General features: G+C 52.7%; 1 protein-coding gene across 2 annotated transcripts in view; it reads left to right on the top strand.

Moving 5' to 3' along the window:
- DHX30 (DExH-box helicase 30) overlaps positions 1-20,144 on the top strand; it is a 38,587-nt gene that overhangs the window by 5,317 nt on the left and 13,126 nt on the right. The window contains exons 2-8 of one of the 2 annotated variants that reach the window (XM_081344887.1): positions 5,391-5,445; positions 11,740-11,870; positions 12,526-12,636; positions 12,984-13,345; positions 15,872-15,995; positions 16,105-16,254; positions 18,451-18,603. In XM_081344887.1, coding sequence (XP_081201013.1) covers positions 5,418-5,445; positions 11,740-11,870; positions 12,526-12,636; positions 12,984-13,345; positions 15,872-15,995; positions 16,105-16,254; positions 18,451-18,603 — 1,059 coding nt within the window. In that variant the 5' untranslated portion in view covers positions 5,391-5,417. Of the gene's footprint in view, positions 1-5,390; positions 5,446-10,252; positions 10,479-11,739; positions 11,871-12,525; positions 12,637-12,983; positions 13,346-15,871; positions 15,996-16,104; positions 16,255-18,450; positions 18,604-20,144 lie in introns of those variants that run through there. The other variant, XM_081344886.1, reaches the window with a different exon arrangement.

Below are 20,144 nucleotides of genomic sequence, written 5' to 3'. Positions count from 1 at the left end.
TGGGGGGGTCCTTTTAGGACTATTTTTTTCCCGGGTGGGGGGGTCCAGACACACACACACACATACACACACACACCCCCTCCCCACAAATTGGATCGGCTGGGATTTGGAGAGTGGAGGGGGGGGCTACGGAGACCGACACCCCCCCACCCACCACCCCACCTTGGCTTCGGGCCTTCTTTCAAATTAGGGGGGGGTGGGTTTTGCAAACGGAGGTGTGGGGGGGGCTCCTCTCTGATCGTTGTGGGGGGGCCGGGCTGGCTAAAAAAAAAAAAAGCTTCCCGTAAATGATTATTTTTTTTTGGGAGGGGTGGGTTTGTAATTTTTGAGAGGGGAGGGGGCGGCGAACGAGGGGGCGGTTGGGAAGACGAAACTGATTTTTTTTTTGGGGGGGAAGGGGGGGTCTATCCTCTTGAGCCCCCCCCCACCCTCTCTCGCCCTTCGATCGCCTCCCCGCCTTTTGGGGAGGGAGAGGGGGCTAGCCAAGACGTCCCACCCACCCCCACACACCCACACACCCCCAAATTGGGCGACTCTCAAGAGGGGGGGGTCTCTGGATTTTGCAAAAGAGGGCGGCGGGGGGGGGGGACGGTTCGGTGCGGCTGTGTTTTTTGCACGGGGTGGGGCAACGGGTCGGGGAGTGGGCCGAGAGGAAGGGGGTGTCTGTCTAGGTCGAGCTAATATGGGGGTTGTAAGATTAAACTTACTTTTTCAGGGGGGGAGTAAGAAGCCCCCCTCCCCTTTTTGCCGGGCCAGGAGGAGGAGGAGGAGGAGGAAGAAAAAGGTTTGGGGGGGGGTCCTTGGGGCTCTCTGAGCTGGGGGGGTTTCCTTGCAGACGTTTCTGGACCCAACCAGGGAACGTCATCAGGGCTAGAAGGAAGGAAGCAAGGAAGGAAGGAAGGAAGGGAGGAAGGAAGGAAGGAAGGAGGGAAGGAAGGAAGGAAAGAAAAAGAAAGAGAAAGAAAGAAGAAAAGAAAGAAAGAAAGAAAGAAAGAAAGAAAGAAAGAAAGAAAGAAAGAAAGAAAAAGGAAGGAAGGAAGGAAGGAAGGATTGATTGTGGGGTCCCTGCTGCTCTCTGAGCTGGGGGGTTTCCTTGCGGACGTCTCGTGACCCAACCAGGAAACGTCATCAGGGCTAGAAGGAGAAGGAAGGAAGGAAGGAAGGAAGGAAGGAAGGAAGGAAGGAAGGAAGGAAGGAGAGGATTGTGGGGTCCCTGGTGCTTTCTGAGCTGGGCGGTTTCCTTGCAGACGTTTTGTGACCCAACTAGGGAACATCATCAGTGCTAGGAGGAGAAGGAAGGAAGGAAGGAAGGAAGGAAGGAAGGAAGGAAGGAAGGAAGGAAGGAAGAAGAGGATTGTGGGGTTCCTGGTGCTCTCTGAGCTGGGTGGTTTCCTTGCAGATGTTTTGTGACCCAACTAGGGAACGTCATCAGGGCTGGAAGGGAGGAAGGAAGGAAGGAAGGAGGGAAGGAAGGAAGGAAAGAAAAAGAAAGAGAAAGAAAGAAAGAAAGAAAGAAAGAAAGAAAGAAAGAAAGAAAGAAAGAAAGAAAGAAAGAAAGACTCTGAGCCGGCTTTTTACTCTTGCAGGCGTCTGCTTTCTTCTAGCCCTCATGAGGTTACCTAGTTTGCTTATGCAAACCCTACGCTCCTCCTCTCCTCCTCCTCCTCCTCCTCCTCCTCCTCTTCCTCCTCCTTCCTTTCTCACTCCTCCTCCCTCCTCAGCTTCTTCTCTTGTACAATCGCGGAATGACAGAGCTGGAAGCGACCCCGGGAGGCCATCTAGTCCGACCCGCTGCTCGAGCGGGAGAGTCTCACGCAATCACGGAATGACAGCTGCAAGGGACCTCGGGAGGTCATCTAGTCCGACCCCCTGCTCGAGCACGGGGTCGGACTAGATGGCCTCCCGGGGTCGCTTCCAGCTCTGTCATTCCGTGATTGCGTGACACTCTCCCGCTCGAGCAGGGGGTCGGACTAGATGACCTCCAGGATCCCGCCCCACTCTGTTCTTCCGTGATTCTGTAAGGTTCTCCTGCTCGAGCAGGGGGCTGGACTGGATGACCTCCGAGGTCCCTTCCAACCCTTTTTTATTCCCCGATTCCTTGCCTTGCTCGGATATCCCGGGGACCTCCGGCATTTCCTGACAATAAGTTTCTGCTCCCACATTTACGACGCGACGCTCAAAGACGCTCCCGTTGGCTTCCCAAGCCACCAAAAACTTGTGGCTTTCCCCTGCGCGTTTGGACTCTTCAAAGGGGTCTCTGGGTGGTGCTCCATCCTCACGGGCACAATCCGCCAGCACGACAGGTTCACTTTGCGACCGGGCAAAGTTCCTGGCGGCATGGAAACGATGCCTTTGGCCATTTTTTTCCCCCACGCTTCGGGACCGTCGCCGTCGCCTCCCTGTGCGGTCCCGGCATCGAAACGCCGGCGTCGCCCCGCTGACTCGTGTTGATGACGGTCACGGCGTTCCGGGCTCGTGAGATTCCCCTTTGGCGAATTTTGGATGTTTTTTCCCCCTTTTTTCCTGCAGGGAAACGTCACTTATACGTTCGTTCGTTCGTTCCTTTTTTTTCCTTCCTCCCTTCCTTCAGTTTTCATCTTTCAGGTGAGCAGAACTGCTACGCTCATTCGTTCGTTCGTTTGTTCGTTCTTTGTTCCTGCAGGTGAGCAGAACTTATGCATTCATTCATTCATTCATTCATTCGTGTCCTGTAGGTGAGCATCACTTATACCTTCGTTCATTCATTCATCCATTCAATTTGTGTCCTGCAGTGAACATCACTTATAAGTTCGTTCGTTCGTTCATTCATTCATTCATTCATTCATTCAATCATCATTCATACATTCAATTTGTGTCCTGTAGGTGAGCATCACTTATACGTTCATTCATTCATTCATTCAATTTGTGTCCTGTAGGTGAACAGCACTTATACGTTCATTCATTCATCATTCATTCATTCAGTTTGTGTCCTGTAGGTGAGCATCACTTATACGTTCGTTCGTTCATTCATTCATCTATTCAATTTGTTTCCTGTAGGTGAGCACCTTTGTTCATTCATTCATTCATTCGTGTCCTGTAGGTGAGCATCACTTATACCTTCGTTCATTCATTCATTCAATTTGTGTCCTGCAGTGAACATCACTTATACGTTCGTTCATTCATTCATTCATCCATTCAATTTGTTTCCTGTAGGTGAGCATCACTTATATGTTCATTCATTCATTCAATCATTCATCATTCATTCATGTCCTGTAGTTGAGCATCACTTATACGTTCGTTCGTTCATTCATCCATTCAATTCGTGTCCTGCAGTGAACGTCACTTATACATTCATTCATTCATCATTCATTCATTCATTCATTTATTCATTCGTGTCCTGTAGGTGAGCATCACTTATACCTTCGTTCATTCATTCATCCATTCAATTTGTGTCCTGTAGTGAACATCACTTATAAGTTCGTTCGTTCGTTCGTTCATTCATTCAATCATCATTCATCCATTCAATTTGTGTCCTGCAGTGAACATCACTTATACATTCATTCTTTCATTCATTCATTCGTGTCCTGTAGGTAAGCATCGCTTATACCTTCGTTCATTCATTCATTCAATTTGTGTCCTGTAGTGAACATCACTTATACGTTTGTTCGTTCATTCATTCATCCATTCAATTTGTTTCCTGTAGGTGAGCATCACTTATATGTTCATTCATTCAATCATTCATCATTCATTCGTGTCCTGTAGGTGAGCATTACTTATACGTTCATTCAATCATTCATTCATCATTCCTTAGATTTCTATCAGAAAATGTAACCCATGGGTTGATTCATTCATTCCTTCAATTTCTATAAGAAAATGTAACCCATTCGTTCATTCATTCATTCAACCATTCATTAAATTTCTATCGGAAAATGTAAACCGTTCATTCATTCATTCACTCCTTAAATTTCCATGAGAAAATATAACTCATACGTTCGTTTGTTCGTTCATTATATTTTTAATCCTGCAGGAGAGCGTACCTGAGATATTCAATCATTTGAGGCTTATACAACAAATGAGCATTAACTCATATATTCCTTCCTCCCTCCCTCCCTCCCTCTTCTACATACATTCAGTCCTTCCTTCCTTCCTTCGATTTTAATCCTGCGGGAGAAAATAACTCCTGTATTCGTTGGCTCATTCGTTGATTCCATTTGTCTATGGATGGAGACCATCACTTGTCCGTCGTTCCTTAGATTTTAATCCTGCAGGAGAATATAACTCCTCTATTCGTTGGTTCATTCCTTGATTCCATTCATCTACGGATGGAAAGTGTCACTCGTTCATCCATCCTTCGATTTTAATCCTGCGGGAGAATATAACTCCTGGATCCGTTGGTTCATTCGTTGACTCCATTCATCTCCTGATGGAGAGCATCACTCATCCATCCTTCCTTAGATTTTAATCCTGCGGGAGAATATAACTCCTGTATTTGTTGGTTCATTTGTTGATTCCATTTGTTTACGGATGGAGAGCGTCACTCGTCCATCCGTCCTTCCTTTTAATTTTGCGGGAGAATATAACTCCTGTATTCGTTGGTTCATTCGTTGATTCCATTCGTCTACGGATGGAGACCATCATTCGTCCGTACTTCCTTCCTTAGATTTTAATCCTGCGTGAGAATATAACTCCTGGATCCGTTGGTTCATTCGTTGATTCCATTCATCTACGGATGGAGACCATCATTCGTCCGTACTTCCTTCCTTAGATTTTAATCCTGCGGGAGAATATAACTCCTGGATCTGTTGGTTCATTCGTTGATTCCATTCATCTACGGATGGAGACCATCACTCGTCCGTACTTCCTTCCTTCGATTTTAATCCTGCGGGAGAATATAACTCCTGGATCCGTTGGTTCATTTGTTGACTCCATTCATCTCTTGATGGAGAGTGTTACTTCTACATCCATCCGTCCATTCACTTAACGACCGTTGCGTGCATTTCCCCTCCCCCTCCCCTCCTGCCCTGTGGTCCAACTTCAGAGGCTTGGCAACTGACTCACCTATTCGACGGTTTCGTTCTCCCAGGGTCACGTGATCGGCTTCGGCAACCTTCCGACAGGAGCAAACTCAGGTGGGGGAGGGAGGGAGGGGCCGGGCCAGATTCACTTAACTGTGGGAACTTGAACCGCTGCCGTGACTCACTTACCGACGGTGGCCAGAAAAGTCGTCGAAGGGGGAGGGCCGAATTCATTTCACGAACGCCTCCCTTGACTGTTGTCGGAAGTTGAGAACTGCCTTTATTACATTGATTGATTGATTGACGGATTGTGGAAATTTATAGAGTTTTATATTGGTATCGATGATATAAATTGATCAGAGTTTTCTCCCCTTTCTCCTTCTCCTTTTTTCCCAGGAATTGGATCCTTTGGGTCTGCCAGAGATGTTCTCCTTGAATTCATGTAGAAGAGGTAAGATGTCGAGCCAGCCGGGAGCGGAATGGGCGGGAGGTCCCAGCGAAGGAGTCTGGATGTCCAAATCCTTACGGAATCATAGAAGGACAGGGTCGGAAGGGACCTCGGAGGTTCTCTAGTCCGACCCCCAGCACAACCGGGAGAAGCGTACAGAATCATAAAATGACAAAGAGTCGGAAGGGACCTCGAAGGTCCTCCAGTCCAACCCCTGGCTCAAGCGGGGAGACCCTTACAGAACCATTAGAAGGAGGGAGTCGGAAGGGAGCTCGGAGGTCATCTAGTCCAGCCCTCTGCTTAAGCAAGAGAACCTCGTAGACTCGGAGAAGGACTGAGTTGGGAAGGGGCCCTGCAGGTCATCCAGTCCAACCCCCTGCTCGGGCGGGAGACCCTTAACAGAATGATAGAAGGATGTGAGTTGGAAGGGACCTCGGAGGTCATCTAGTCCAACCCCCTCCTCGAGAAGGAGACCCTTACAGAATCACAGAGTTGGAAGCGACCCTGGAGGTCATCCAGTCCAACCCCCTGCTCGAGAAGGAGACCCTTACAGAATCACAGAGTTGGAAGCGACCCTGGAGGTCATCCAGTCCAACCCCCTGCTCGAGCGGGAGACCCTTACAGAATTATAGAAGGACACGAGTTGGAAGGGACCTTGGAGGTCATCTAGTCCAACCCCCTATTCACGCGGAGACTTTTATAGAATTCCACAAATTCGAAGGGGCCCCGGAGGTCATGTAGTCCAGCTCCCTACTCAGGCAGGTGACCCTTACAGAATCACAGAAGAACACAGTTGGAAGGGACCTTGGAGGTCATCTAGTCCAGCCCTCTGCTTAAGCAAGAGAAGCTTATAGAATCAGAGTAGTTGGAAGATACCCTGGAGGTCATCTAGTCCAACCCCCTCAAGCAGGAGACCCTTAACGGAAGTACAGAGCTGGATGGGTCTTTGAAGGTCCTCTAGTCTAAGCCAGAAATAGAATCAGAGAAGGGCAGAGTTGGAAGGGACCCTGGAGGTCATCCAGTCCAACCCCCCCTCCCGCTCCAGCAGGAGACCCTTACAGAAGTCTGGAGGTGGAAGGGACCTTGGAGGTCTTCTAGTCCAAACCCCCTGCTCAAGTGGAGACTTTGATAGAATTGCACACATTCGAAGGGACCCCCGGAGGTCATCTAGCCCAACCCCCTGCTCAAGGTTGTCCAATCTGTCCTTAAAAGCCTCCAGCCATTCATGGGTGGGGGGGGGCTCCGTGCCTTCGACTCCTTTCGTTTGGGAGTGGGGGGGGGGTGTCTGTGCATTGGAGTCTTTGTTCGGGGGCTTCGTGCTTTGGGGGGGCTCCAGGCCTTGGCCTCCCTTGGTTGGGGGGCTCTGTGCATTGGACTCCCTTCGTTTGGGAGTGGGGTGTGTGTCTGTGCATTGGACTCTTTGTTGGGGGGCTCTGTGCTTTGGGGGGGGCTCCAGGCCTTGGCTTCCCTTCGTTGGGGGGGGGGCTCCAGGCTTTGGAGAGCTTTGCACATTGAGGGACCCCATGCCTTGGAGTTTTTTGACTGGGGGGGGCTCCGTGCCTTCGACTCCTTTCATTTGGGAGTGGGGGGGTATCTGTGCATTGGACTTTTTGTTGGGGGGCTCCGTGCCTAGGACTCCCTTCATTGGGGGGGCTCCGTGCCTTGGACTCCTTTCGTTTGGGAGTGGGGTGTGTGTCTGTGCATTGGACTCTTTGTTGGGGGGCTCTGTGCATTGGGGGGGCTCCAGGCCTCGGCCTTCCTTCGTTGGGGGGGGCTCCAGGCATTGCCCTCCCTTCATTGGGGGGGGGCTCTGTGCATTAAAGGGACCCAGGCCTTGGACTCCTTTCGTTTGGGAGTGGGGGGGGTGTGCATTGGACTCTTTGTTGGGGGGCTTCGTGCCTTGGACTCCCTTCGTTGGTGGTTCCGTGCATTGGGGGGGCTCCACGCATTGGGGAACCCGACCTTTGAGCTTGTGCAATTGGGGGTGAGTGGGTGGGCAACAGAGCCGGCCCCTCCCTAAAATCCAAGGGGGGGCTCCCTTGGGCCCCTGGGCTGTCTGTCTTTGCGGGACCCGAGCCCCCGCCTTCCTCCTCCTCCTCGGACGGAGGAGGGCTCCGAAGCCCCCCCGCCGTCCTGCAGAGCCCAACTTGGGGAACCCCCCCCCCAACAAAAAAAGCGGGGGAAGCAGCAAGTCAATTGCGCTTCGTCCCTGCAGCATCCTCGGCCTGGCTTCTGCGCCTGCGCGGCGGCGGAGAAAAAAAGGGGGGCAAAAAAAGGCTGTTTCTGTCCTCCTGGCGCCGCGCGGGGGCGCTCACTCCCTGGACGCTCTGGCCGCGCGCTCTCTGTCCTCTCCCTGCCCTTTTGCGCCGGTCGGGGCGTCTCGCTCTCGTCTCCCGCTACCGCGGACGCTCTGGCCGCGCTCTCTAATGCCCGCTGGTCCGTCGGCGCCGCTCCCTCTCGTTGGCTTGGCTGCCGACGCTCTCTATCCCCGCTGTTCCTGCGGGAGCCGCGCGGGGGCGCTTCCCTCCTCGTCTCCCTCACCCGCGGACGCTCTGGCCGCTGTCTGTCCCCTCTGTTCCGCCAGGCGCCGCGCGGAGACGCTCGTCTCCTTTCTCCGTAAACGCTCTGGCCGCTCCGTCTCCATCGCCCCCCGTTCCTCTAGCCGCCGCTAGGGAGCGCTCCGTCGGGGACGGTCTGGCCGCTCCTTCTCCGTGCCCGATATTCCTCCCGGACTTGCGCGAGGGCGATCCCTCTTCTCCCACCTTCATGGACGCTCTAGCCGTACTCTCTATCCCCGCCGTTCCTCCAGCCGCCGCGCGGGGACGCTCCCTCTCGCCTCCCACCTCCGCGGACGCTCTGGCCGCTCCCTCGCCTCCCACCGCGGGCGTTCTGGCCGCTCCCTCTCGTCACTGTTCCTCTTGGCGACGCGCGAGGGCGCTCCCTCGTCTTCCACTTCCTTGGACGCTCTGGCCTTGCTCCTTCTCCGTCCCCGATGTTTCTTCTGGAGCCGCGCGAGGGCGCTCCCTCTCGCCTCCCACCTCTGCGGAGGCTCTGGCCGCTCCTTCTCCATTCCCCGCTGTTCCTCTTGGCGCCCCGCCTGGGCGCTCCTTCTCGCCTCACACCTCCGCGGGCGCTCTGGCCGTTCCCCCTCGCCTCCCACCTCCGCCGTCGCTCTGGTCACTCCCCGCTCTTGGGCGCTCCCTCTCGCCTCCCACCTTCGTAGACGCTCTAGCCGCGCTCTCTATCCCTGCCGTTCCTGCAGCCGCCGGGCGGGGACGCTCCCTCTCGCCTCCCACCTCCGCGGACGCTCTGGCCGCTCCCTCTCGCCTCCCACCTCCGCCGTCGCTCTGGTCACTCCCCGCTCTTGGGCGCTCCCTCTCGTCTCCCACCTTCGTAGACGCTCTAGCCGCGCTCTCTATCCCTGCCGTTCCTGCAGCCGCCGCGCGGGGACGCTCCCTCTCGCCTCCCACCTCCGCGGACGCTCTGGCCGCTCCCTCTCGCCTCCCACCTCCGCCGTCGCTCTGGTCACTCCCCGCTCTTGGGCGCTCCCTCTCGCCTCCCACCTTCGTAGACGCTCTAGCCGCGCTCTCTATCCCTGCCGTTCCTGCAGCGGCCGCGCGGGGACGCTCCCTCTCGCCTCCCACCTCCGCGGACGCTCTGACCGCCCCCTCTCGCCTCTCACCTCCGCGGACGTTCTGGCCGCTCCTCGCCTCCCACCTCCGCGGGCGCTCTGGTCACTCCTCCCCGCTCTTGGGCGCTCCCTCTCGCCTCCCACCTTCGTAGACGCTCTAGCCGCGCTCTCTATCCCTGCCGTTCCTCCAGCGCCGCGCGGGGAGGCTCCCTCTCCCCTCCCACCTCCGCGGGCGCTCTGGCCGCTCCTCGCCTCCCACCTACGCGGACGCTCTAGCCGCTCCCTCGCCTCCCACCTTCGCGGGCGCTCTGGCCGCTCCCTCTCGCCTCCCACCTCCGCGGACGCTCTGGCCGCTCCCTCTCGCCTCCCACCTCCGCGGACGCTCTGGCCGCCCTCTCTCGCCTCCCACCTCCGCGGACGCTCTGGCCGCTCCCTCTCGCCTCCCACCTCCGCGGACGCTCTAGCCGCTCCCTCTCGCCTCCCACCTCCGCGGACGTTCTGGCCGCTCCCTCTCGCCTCCCACCTTCGAGGACGCTCTGGCCGCTCCCTCTCGCCTCCCACCTTCGCGGGCGCTCTGGCCGCTCCCTCTCGCCTCCCACCTCCGCGGACGTTCTGGCCGCTCCCTCGCCTCCCACCTTCGCGGACGCTCTGGCCGCTCCCTCTCGCCTCCCACCTCCGCGGACGCTCTGGCTGCCCTCTCTCGCCTCCCACCTCCGCGGACGCTCTGGCCGCTCCCTCTCGCCTCCCACCTTCGAGGACGCTCTGGCCGCTCCCTCTCGCCTCCCACCTTCGAGGACGCTCTGGCCGCTCCCTCTCGCCTCCCACCTTCGCGGGCGCTCTGGCCGCTCCCTCTCGCCTCCCACCTTCGCGGACGTTCTGGCCGCTCCCTCGCCTCCCACCTTCGCGGACGCTCTGGCCGCTCCCTCTCGCCTCCCACCTCCGCGGACGCTCTGGCTGCCCTCTCTCGCCTCCCACCTCCGCGGACGCTCTGGCCGCTCCCTCTCGCCTCCCACCTCCGCGGACGCTCTGGCCGCCCTCTCTCGCTTCCCACCTCCGCGGACGCTCTGGCCGCTCCCTCTCGCCTCCCACCTCCGCGGACGCTCTGGCCGCCCTCTCGCCTCCCACCTCCGCGGACGCTCTGGCCGCGCTCTCTCGCTGCGTCCCGGCTCTTCTGCTCTCCGCATGGCGGCTCCTTGCCGGCTCCTGCAGGCCTTCCTGCGCGGCGGCGGCGGCGGCGGCTCCTCGGCGGGGCTGATCGGCCCTTGGCGGTCCCGCTGCTACAGCCGGGTAGCCGGGACGGAGGAAGCGGAGGAGGCCGGCCGGGAAGTCGACATGGGCCGGGAGGGCGAGCCGGCTACCGGGGACGGAGAGGACGGCGCCTGCCTGCGCCACTCGCTGCCCCCGGGTAAATGGGTGGGGGTCTCATGCACCCCCACTTTGGGCCAGGATCGGGGGGGCATTGTGCCCTGGAGTAAGTGGGGGCGGGTCTCATGGACCCCCTTTAGGCCAGGATGGGGGGGAAATTACCCTGGGGTAAGTTTGTGGGGGGGGTCTGATGCCCCCCTTTGGGCCAGGGTTGGGGTGTGTGTGAAATGTGCCCCAGAGTAAGTGGGTGGGGTCTCATGCCCCCTCCCTTTTGGGCCACGATCTGGGGGGGAATGTGCCCCCGGAATAAGTGGGTGAGGGTCTCATGCCCCCCCTTTGGGCCAGGATAGAGGGGATTTGCCCTGGGATAAGTGAGTGGGGGTCTCATGCCACCATTTTGGGACAGGATTGTGGGGGAAATGTGCCCTAGGCTGTGGGTGGGTGGGGTCTAACGCCCCCCTTTGGGCCAGGATTGCAGGCCTTTATGTCCTGGTGTAAGTGGGGCGGGCTCTCAGGCCAGAGTCAGAAAAGTACTCCGGGGTAAGTGGGTGAGGGTCTCATGCTCCACTTGGGGCCAGGATTAGGGGGCATTTTGTCCAGGGGCAAGTGTGGGGGGTGGTCTCATCCCTCCCCTTTGGGCCAGGATCAGGGGGGTATTTCCCCCGGGGTAAGTCGGTGGGGGTCTGATTCCTCCTTTTTGGGCCAGGATTGGGGGGCATTTTGCCTTGGGGTAAGTGGGGGGGGTGGTCCCATGTCCCACCCCCCTTTGGGCCAGAATCGGCGGGGAATGTGTCCCAGGGTAAGTGAGGGGTCTGATGCCCCCCCAGGCCAGCATTGAGGGGGGCATTATGTCATAGGGTAAATGGATCGGGGCGGGAATGTATCCCGAAGTAAGTGGGGGTGCCAACCCCCCCATTTTTGTGCCAGGATTGGGGGAGGAACTATTGGGTCACGTAACATTTGCAAGAAAGCTACCAAACCTCAGAGAGCACCGAGGACCCCTCCTCCTTTTCTCTCTTCTCCTCCTCTCCACACACCCCATTCCCTTCTACCACTGATGACGTCTCCCGGTTGGGTCACGAAACGTCTGCAACGAAACCACCACAATCTCAGGGGGCACCCAGGACCCGCTAACTTACTTTAGCCTCGCTTAACGTCTTCACATCTTGAACTTTTGCAGCTGTTTGCAACTAAAGGCCAGGCGTCGCCGTCCCGTATATACGTCGCGCGGGGTCTATTCGGAAGGCAACATTTTGGCGATCGCAACAGCACCCTCCTTTTTTTATCCTCTTTCCTTGCAGAGACGAGAGATTTGCTGAAGGAATTCCCGCAGCCGAAAAACCTTCTCAACAGTGTCATCGGTCGGGCTCTCGGTATCTCTCATGCGAGGGACAAATTAATCTACATCCATACCAACGGTCCGCGGAAAAAGGTAAATATCCCGCCTTCTAAATGTAGCAATACAGGTGGTCCTCGACTTACGTCAGTTCATTTAATGGCGCCGGGGAAAAAGTGACTTAGGACCTTTTTCCGCTTTTAACGACGGTGATCCCGTGAGCAAAATCGCAACTGGCTCGTATTTGCGATGGTCGCAGAGTCTCCGGGGTCCCGCGATCCCTTTTTGCGACCTCCCGATGAGCGGTCGACGGGAGGGAGACGGATTCGCTTAACAACCGTGGGACTCGCTGAAGAAATGCGGTGATTCGTTTAACAATCGGGGTGAGAAAGGTCGTAAGACAGGGCAAAAACGACTGAACAGATGTCTCCCGTAGCTGCGAAAGGTGGGGATCGGTAGCAGTCTTAAGTCGAGGAGTCGCTGCAGTTGGCTTGACGGCTTTGTGTCACGGCTTGACTGCAACGGGAGACTCTTTTACAGTCGTAAGTTGAGGACAAACGGTAGCTTGGCCATTTTCTTTGATGACTTAACAGCTGCAAAGGGGAGACTCTTTTACAGTCGTAAGTCGAGGACGAACGGTACTTGGACCCTTTTCTGTCACGACTTAAAGACTGCAATGCGGAGGCTCTTTTACAGTCGTAAATCGAGGACGAACGCTTCAGGCCAACTCTCCCTCTCTCTCTCTCTCCAGAAAGTCACGCTGCTCATCAAGTGGCCCAAGAATGTCGAAGTGGAAGGCTACGGTGCCAAGAAGATTGACGCGGAGAGACAAGCTGCCGCGGCCGCTTGCCAGCTGTTCAAGGTGCAGCTTCCAGGGCGGGATTTACACCCTCTTCGTCGCCCCAGTCACAATTTTGGTTTACCGGAACTTGAAGGCTGCAGGGATGGTTACAATGTTTAGCGAGGACCCCACAATCATCCTCCTCCTCCTCCTTGCCTTCCTCTCTTCCTCCTCCTCATAAACCCTCCTCCCTTCTAGCCCTGATGACATTCCCAAGTTGGGCGACGAGACGTCTGCCCGAAAACCATCAACCTCCGAGAGCGCCAGAGCTCTGCCTCGCTCGTCCTAGCCTCGTCCCCTCCAAGTTTTTTCTCCTTTCTTCACTCTCTCTCTCTCTCTCTCTCTCTCACTCTCTCTCTCTCCTGCAGGGTTGGGGCTTGCTGGGACCCCGAAATGAGCTCTTCGACGCAGCGAAGTACCGCCTGCTCGCCGAGCAGCTGGGCTGCGCAGCCGACCGGAAGTGGTTCTCCGAAAGCAACTGGCGGTCGAAATCAGGGCCATCCCTGGCCGACCTCTCGACCTGCTGGCGGCGGGTGGAGCCTGAGGACCCCGTGCACCCCCTGGAGCACAGCCCCCCCCTGCCCAAACCCATCCGCAACGAGGAATTGGAGGAGGGGGAGCTGGAGGAAGGGGAGCTGGAGGAAGGGGAGCTGGAAGACGACGCCATCGAGGTCCACAACGGCGTCTCCATGTTGCGCCCGGGAGCCCAGACCCCGCCCAGGGACCTGAGGTACGACGTCGGTACGCCCCGGGTTTCGGTGCGTGAAAGTCTCTTGGCAGGGTCTGGCTTCCATCTTGACACTCACACACACACACACACACACACACACACACGCAGAAGGAAAGAAGAATTCTGTGTGGAGTGGTACCCCGAGGCACCCTCTTTAGGCCATGGACTCCTCCACACAGCTCGTCCTTGACTTACGACAGTGCCTTTAGCGACCACAGTGCGGAAAGAAAGCGACTTAGGACTCGTGGGGGGGGAGATGGGAGTCGGAGTCCAAGCCCTCCCTCCCCCACCCGCGTATGTTGAAATACATCTCCCGTCAACCCCGTTGCTTTCACTGGCTGGGGGGAGATGGGAGTTGTAGTCCAAGCCCTTTTCCCGCTTAGGTGGGAATACGTCGCCCGTCGGCCCTGTTGCTTTCAGCTGGCTGGGGCAGATGGGAGTTGTAGTCCAAGCCCTTTCCCCACGTACGTTGGAAGGCATCTCCCGTCGGCCCCGTTGCTTTAACTGGCTGGGGGAGATGGGAGTTGCAGTCCAAGCCCTTCTCCTGACTTACGTTGGACTACATCTCCCATCAACCCTACTTTAACTGGCTGGGGGGACAGGGTGCGGGAGTCAGACCTTGTACGGTAGGCCCCATCATCCCCAGCCACTGCTTCCAGGTTGGCTGGGCAACCTCTCCCTTTGTCCCCATCGCTGGCCAGCTTAGCCGATAAGCCTTCCTGGCCAGGAGGGAGATGGGACTTGTAGTCCAAGCCATGGGGGCTGGACTAGATGACCTCTGAGGTCCCTTCCAACTCTTGTCCTCCCATGATTCCGTAAGAGGCTCCTGCTTCAGCAAGAGGTTGGACTAGATGACCTCCAAGGTCCCTTCCAGCTCTACGATTCCGTAATCTTAAAACGTGCCGGCTGGCAGTTTCTGGGAGCTGAAGCCCTCCCCATTTAAAGCATGCCTAAATCTCCTGGGGAACGTTCTAGAACGCCGACGGCTTGATGCCACAGAGCAGGGGGGGCGGCCCACCCCGCTGAGACAGCATGGAGGGGCCCGGGCGATGGCCCATCGTCCCCAGCCTCACTCAAACGTGGGTCGCCCGCTTCAGACTGTCCATCCTTCTGTTTTGGCGGTTCCCAGGCAATGACAAACGGGGGCGGTTAAACCATGACAAAAAAAGGAAGTTGTGCGTTTTGTGTTGTGTGGCACGGGAGAAATGTCTTTGCTTAGAGGAGGGGGGGCTACCCGTCGTCCTTGAGTTACGGCCGTTCATTTAGCAACCGTTTGAAGTCGCAACCAAACAAGCCACTTGGGACCCCTTTTCACTCTTAATGGCCGTCGCAGCCGTCCCCCGCTGTCCCGTACTCAAAGTCCCAACGTTTGCCGACCGACTCGTATTTATGATGGGTCTCGGCATCCTGGTGACGGGGGAAGCTGGCATCGCTTCGCAGCCGGGTGACTCCCTTAACAACCCGCCCCCCCGTGCATTCCGTCATCCAGTGGGGCAAAACTCACGTCGCAGCAACGTGAAAAGCTGGGCTGACTTGCGCTCCTACGTCGCGGAGTACATCTACTGAGAAGCGAGGACTCGCCAAAGTTAGCTCAACGCCAAGTAACTGTCCTAACTTCTGGTCGTTTTCTCGTGAATACGATCTTAATATACAGGTCCTCCTGGACTTACAACGGTTCACTTAGTGGCCGACGCTGGGAAAAGTGACTTAGTCACATTCAGTGACCGAAATTACTCCGACGCTGCAAAAAAAAGTGGCTTGGCATCTCCTCGGTCCGATGCTCAAAATCCCGACTGACTCGTGTTTATGACGGTCGCGGCGTCCCGTCGGAGAGCGTCCCGTGATCCCGTTTGGCGACCTTCGGACGATCAGAGTCAACGGGGGAAGCCAGATTCGCTTCCCGACCGTGTGACTTAAGTTAACAACTAACTGCAGGGACTCGCCAAACAACGTTCGCAAGAAAAGTCGCAAAAAAATGTCTTGCTTCAGTTGCGACTGTAAGCCGAGGACTAACCTGTAGGGCTTGCAAGTTGGGGCTGGGCGGTCCTTCGGCGTGTGACTACGTTAGGTCACTTGCCGGAGAGACCCTACCGAACCCAACCGTAACAGAGGCCAGAATTTCCGCCGTAAAGCAGGACGCTCATGGATGGAGGTGCTGATCTGACCGTTGCTTGGTTTTAACGATGATGGCCCTCCTTAAGTGAATAACCCCTGATTGTTAATGGTTGAGCGGACTTTCGACAATCCTTAAGCAAGGTCTACCTCTTGAGATCAAAGCCGATTGAACTACGGCTAGTGCTAGTCCTTTACTTACAACCACCGGCTCAGTCCCAAATTTCCACAGCTTGAGAGTGAAAAGCCGGTCGTCCGTCACTTTTTTCCCGCAAAACAAACGGTCGTGCGTTGAGGACTCCCTCCACGCTCCCGGTAATAAACCCTGGGTGCCGCCGTCTTATGGCAGCAACTGCAGGGGGACCGAATCCCCGAGATACGACCGAGCGGTTGCCTCGTCTTTTCCCCGTACAGGGATGGACTCTCGGTGGAGATGACAGACGACAACACCGCCCTGCGCGCCCTGACTCAATTTCCCCTCCCGAAAAACCTCCTCGCCCAGGTCATCCAGATCGCCACCTCCTCCTCCACCGTCAAGGTGAGTTGACCGTCAAGGTGTGTGTGTGTGTGTCTGTGTGTGTAGAGGTGTGTGTACGTTGCTTTGTGTGAAAATTGGAGGACGTTAAAGCCTCTCGTCATTCCGACAGGAGTACATGCAATTCCGGACCGTCGGCACGAAGACCAAGATCTGCAAACTGACTCTCCGCTGGCCCTGCCCCATGACCTTCGCGGCCAAGGGCCGTCGCAAAGTGGAAGCGGAGAACAAGGCCGCGGCGCTGGCCTGCCAAAAGCTGAAGGTGAGTGGCGGAAAAGGAGCCGCAGCGCCTGGCCGGCGTTCGGTGGGGCTCTGCGGTGGCTGGTTTTACTTAGCAATTTTTAATTTTACTTTTTGATCGTTTTTATTTAGCGTTGGGCATCGACAGAAGTCACGTGATCACTGATAGACAAATTTAGTCTCAATAAAACATCAGCATATAATGCACATACATATATACGTTACATTTGTATACATATACATATATCTACATGTATAGATATATCTGTGTGTGTATTTGTGTATCATATATATATACACACATATATACATACACATGTATATATGTATATATAAGCGCTCTCAAACTACATATATATATGTTTAGGTATATATTTAGGTATATGTAATTATAGATGTATCTGTAATTTAGATGTGTATATTTAGATATTATCTGTTTATAATCCATCTATAGATATATATTGAGATCTGTAATTAGATATTTCTATTTAGATATATCTAGATATTTAGATTTAGAACTATCATTAGATATCTAGATATCTAGATATTTGTCTATAGATATACATCTAATTAGATATATCTCTATTTAGATATATCTATCTACTATTTATATACATCTATATTTATGTCTATCATTAGATATCTATATATCTCTAGATATTTGTTTAATCTATATTTAGATATACATCTAATTAGATATATCTTTCTATTTATTTAGATATATCTATCTCTAGTATTTATCTATATATATCTTTATATTTAGATATCTGTTAGATGTATAGTATCTCTTTAGATATTCTATTTAACTATTACCTATTTAACTATATATTTAGATACCTATCTACAATTTCTGTATACAAATTTAGTTTAAATAAAACATCAGCAGAGCTACAAGGTCCCTCCCAACTATCCTTCTACGATTCTATATAGATACACGTACGTATATACAGTACATATGCATACGTATACATATATGTGTACATGTCTATATTTAGACCTATTTAAATATATATTATCAATCTGTTAAACTATATTTAGATATATATAGATAACATCTATGTCTATAATCTATAGTTAGGTGTATCTATAATTCAATATCTATTTAGATATACGTATTTAGATATTATCTATATCTAATCCAATTCATCTGTATTTATATATTTACATCTATCGTTAGATATATCTATTTAGATATATATCTGGAAATTTATATCTAGATTTATCATATAGATATCTATATCTACTTATATATCTATCTCTAGATATTTAATCTATGTTTAGCTATACGTCTAATCAGATATATCTTTCTATTTAGATCTATCTCTAGATATTTATCTACATCTTTATAATTAGGTATCTTTAAGATATATAATATCTCTATTTAGATAGCCTATCTGTTCTCTAGCCATCTATATCTTATCTATTTAACTAATCTATATTTAGATATCTATCTACAATTAGATATCTGTATCTAGATACATATCTCTATACTACAAAATACCGGTATTATAGAATTACAGAATATTAGAGGGCATTATGAAATATGACAGAATTTTACAGAATTACAGAATATGACAGAATTTTACAGTTAACAGAATTTTACAGGATATGACAGAATTGCAGGATATGACAGAATATTACAAAAATTACAGGATATAACCGAATATTACATAATTTTACCGAGTTACCGAATATTATAGAATTACAGGATATTGCCGAATATTATGGAATTGCAGGATATTACCGAATATTACAAACTGACAGGATATTACCGAATATTACAGAATTTTACCGAGTTACCGAATATTATAGAATTACAGGATATTACCAAATATTACAGAATTGCAGAATTTCAAGATATTGCAGAATGACAGAATTTTACCGAGTTACCGAACATTGCAGAATCACAGGATATTATAGAATTACAGGATATTACCAAATGTTATGGAATTACAGAATTTCAGGATGTGATGGAACTTTCACCAATTTACCGGGAAATTACGTAACTCTCTCCCCGTGGACTCCTGGGCACTCCCAGCCCCTAGCCTGAATTATAGATTACCAAATCGCGGAATATTGCCGAATGATAGAACATTCCAGAATATTCCAGGATATTCCAGTTTGACCGGGATATGGCATCAAATCGCAGAATGTTTCCATCTCCCGGTGGGCTCCTGGGCACCCCGGTCTCACCGTGACCCTCCCTCCCTCCTTCCAGAGTCTCGGCTTAGTGGACAAGAACAACAACCCGTTGAGTCACGCCATGTACAACATGACTTCCTTGCGGGAGCTGGGCGAGAACCAGCGGAAGCCCTGCCACATCAAAGTCCCCGAGGCCACCCTGCGCAAGATTGAGAACTACCTGAACCACGTAAGTCAGGCGGAGAGCCGCGGCCCGTCAGCCGCGGCGCCGCAGAGCCCCAAAAACGATCGCGGAGGGGATAACGTTTCTGAAGTGAGTTTTGGCCCTGTTTTACGACATCTCGCCCCTCCCCTCCCCGGCTGTTAAGTGAGCCGCCGCGGTTGTGAAGTTCGTCCCAAAAAGCAGTCGTAAGGCCCTTTTTTCGGTGCCGTCGTAGCTGGAGTCACTAAACAAGACCATTGTAAGTCCGGGGCGACCTGAATGGTCTCTAAACGGACTGTTATAAGACTGGGGCTGGTATAAGTCCTTGACTTACGGCCAGAATGGAGCCCAAAATTATCGCTGCTAAGTGAGACCGTTGTTAACCGAGCTGCACCCCATTTGATGACCTTTCTTGTCCCGGTCGTTACACACACACACACACAGAGTCACTAAACGAATCATCATAAGGATTACCTATATGTATCTACACACACACATACACACACACACACACACACACATCACCTGACGGGATGCCACAGTGGTAAAAGTGAAAAACGCTCCTGTCCCTTTTTTTCAGCGCTGTTGTAACTTTGAACGCTCACTAAACCAACTGTCGTAAGTTGAGGACTACCTATATATGTCTACACACACACACAGAGTCACTAAACGAATTGTCGTAAATTAAGGATTACCTATATGTATCTACACACACTACGTCCCTTTTTTCAGCGCTGTTGTAACTTTGCTCACTAAACCAACTGTCATACGTTGAGGACTACCTATATATGTCTACATACACAGACACACACACACACACACACACACCACCTGACGGGATGCCACAATGGTAAATAAGGGTGAAAAATGCTATTATAACTTCAAACAGTCACTAAGGGAACTGTTGTAAGTTGAGGACCGTGTGTGTAGAGTGTAGTGTGTGTATGTTCATGTGTCTGTGGTGTGTGTATGCTCGTGTGTAGTGTGTTCATTGTGTAGTTTGTGTATATGTATATTCATGTGTGTATATATGTGGTGTGTATATGTATGTTCATGTCTAGCATGTGTATAGCGTGTATATATGTGTGTATGTATAGTGAGTGTATGTTCATGTGTGTATACACGTGTACGTGTGTATATACGTATATTTGTAAAAAATACACTATTTTTAGAATAGTTGCCGATGTATGTGTGTATATGTATATATGCATATGTGTATACACACACACACACACACACACACACACACACACACATACATACATACATCACCTGAATGGAGATGCTACACCGGTCGTAAAAGTGAAAAACAGTTTCCAGCCCCTTCTTACAAGGCCTTGTAACTTTGAACTGTCGCTAAACAAACACACATACACATACATTCACACACAAGTCACCCAGCTGTGGGGATGCTGCCACGGCTGTGAGGCGTTTTCAGCGCCGTTGTCCCTTCAAACAGTCACTAAACGCACCAACGTCGTAAGTCTAGCACCACCTAGCTATATCTACATGCACGCACGCGAGTGAGTCGCTGGATTATGGGGGGTGCGGCGACAGCCCTGAGGCGC

The sequence above is a fragment of the Vipera berus genome (genome assembly GCF_964194415.1).
Source record: "Vipera berus genome assembly, chromosome: Z".
NCBI classification, from domain to species: Eukaryota; Metazoa; Chordata; class Lepidosauria; order Squamata; family Viperidae; genus Vipera; species Vipera berus.
The sequence above is the reverse complement of the archived record's forward strand: the minus strand, read 5'-3'. Positions and strand labels throughout refer to the sequence as shown.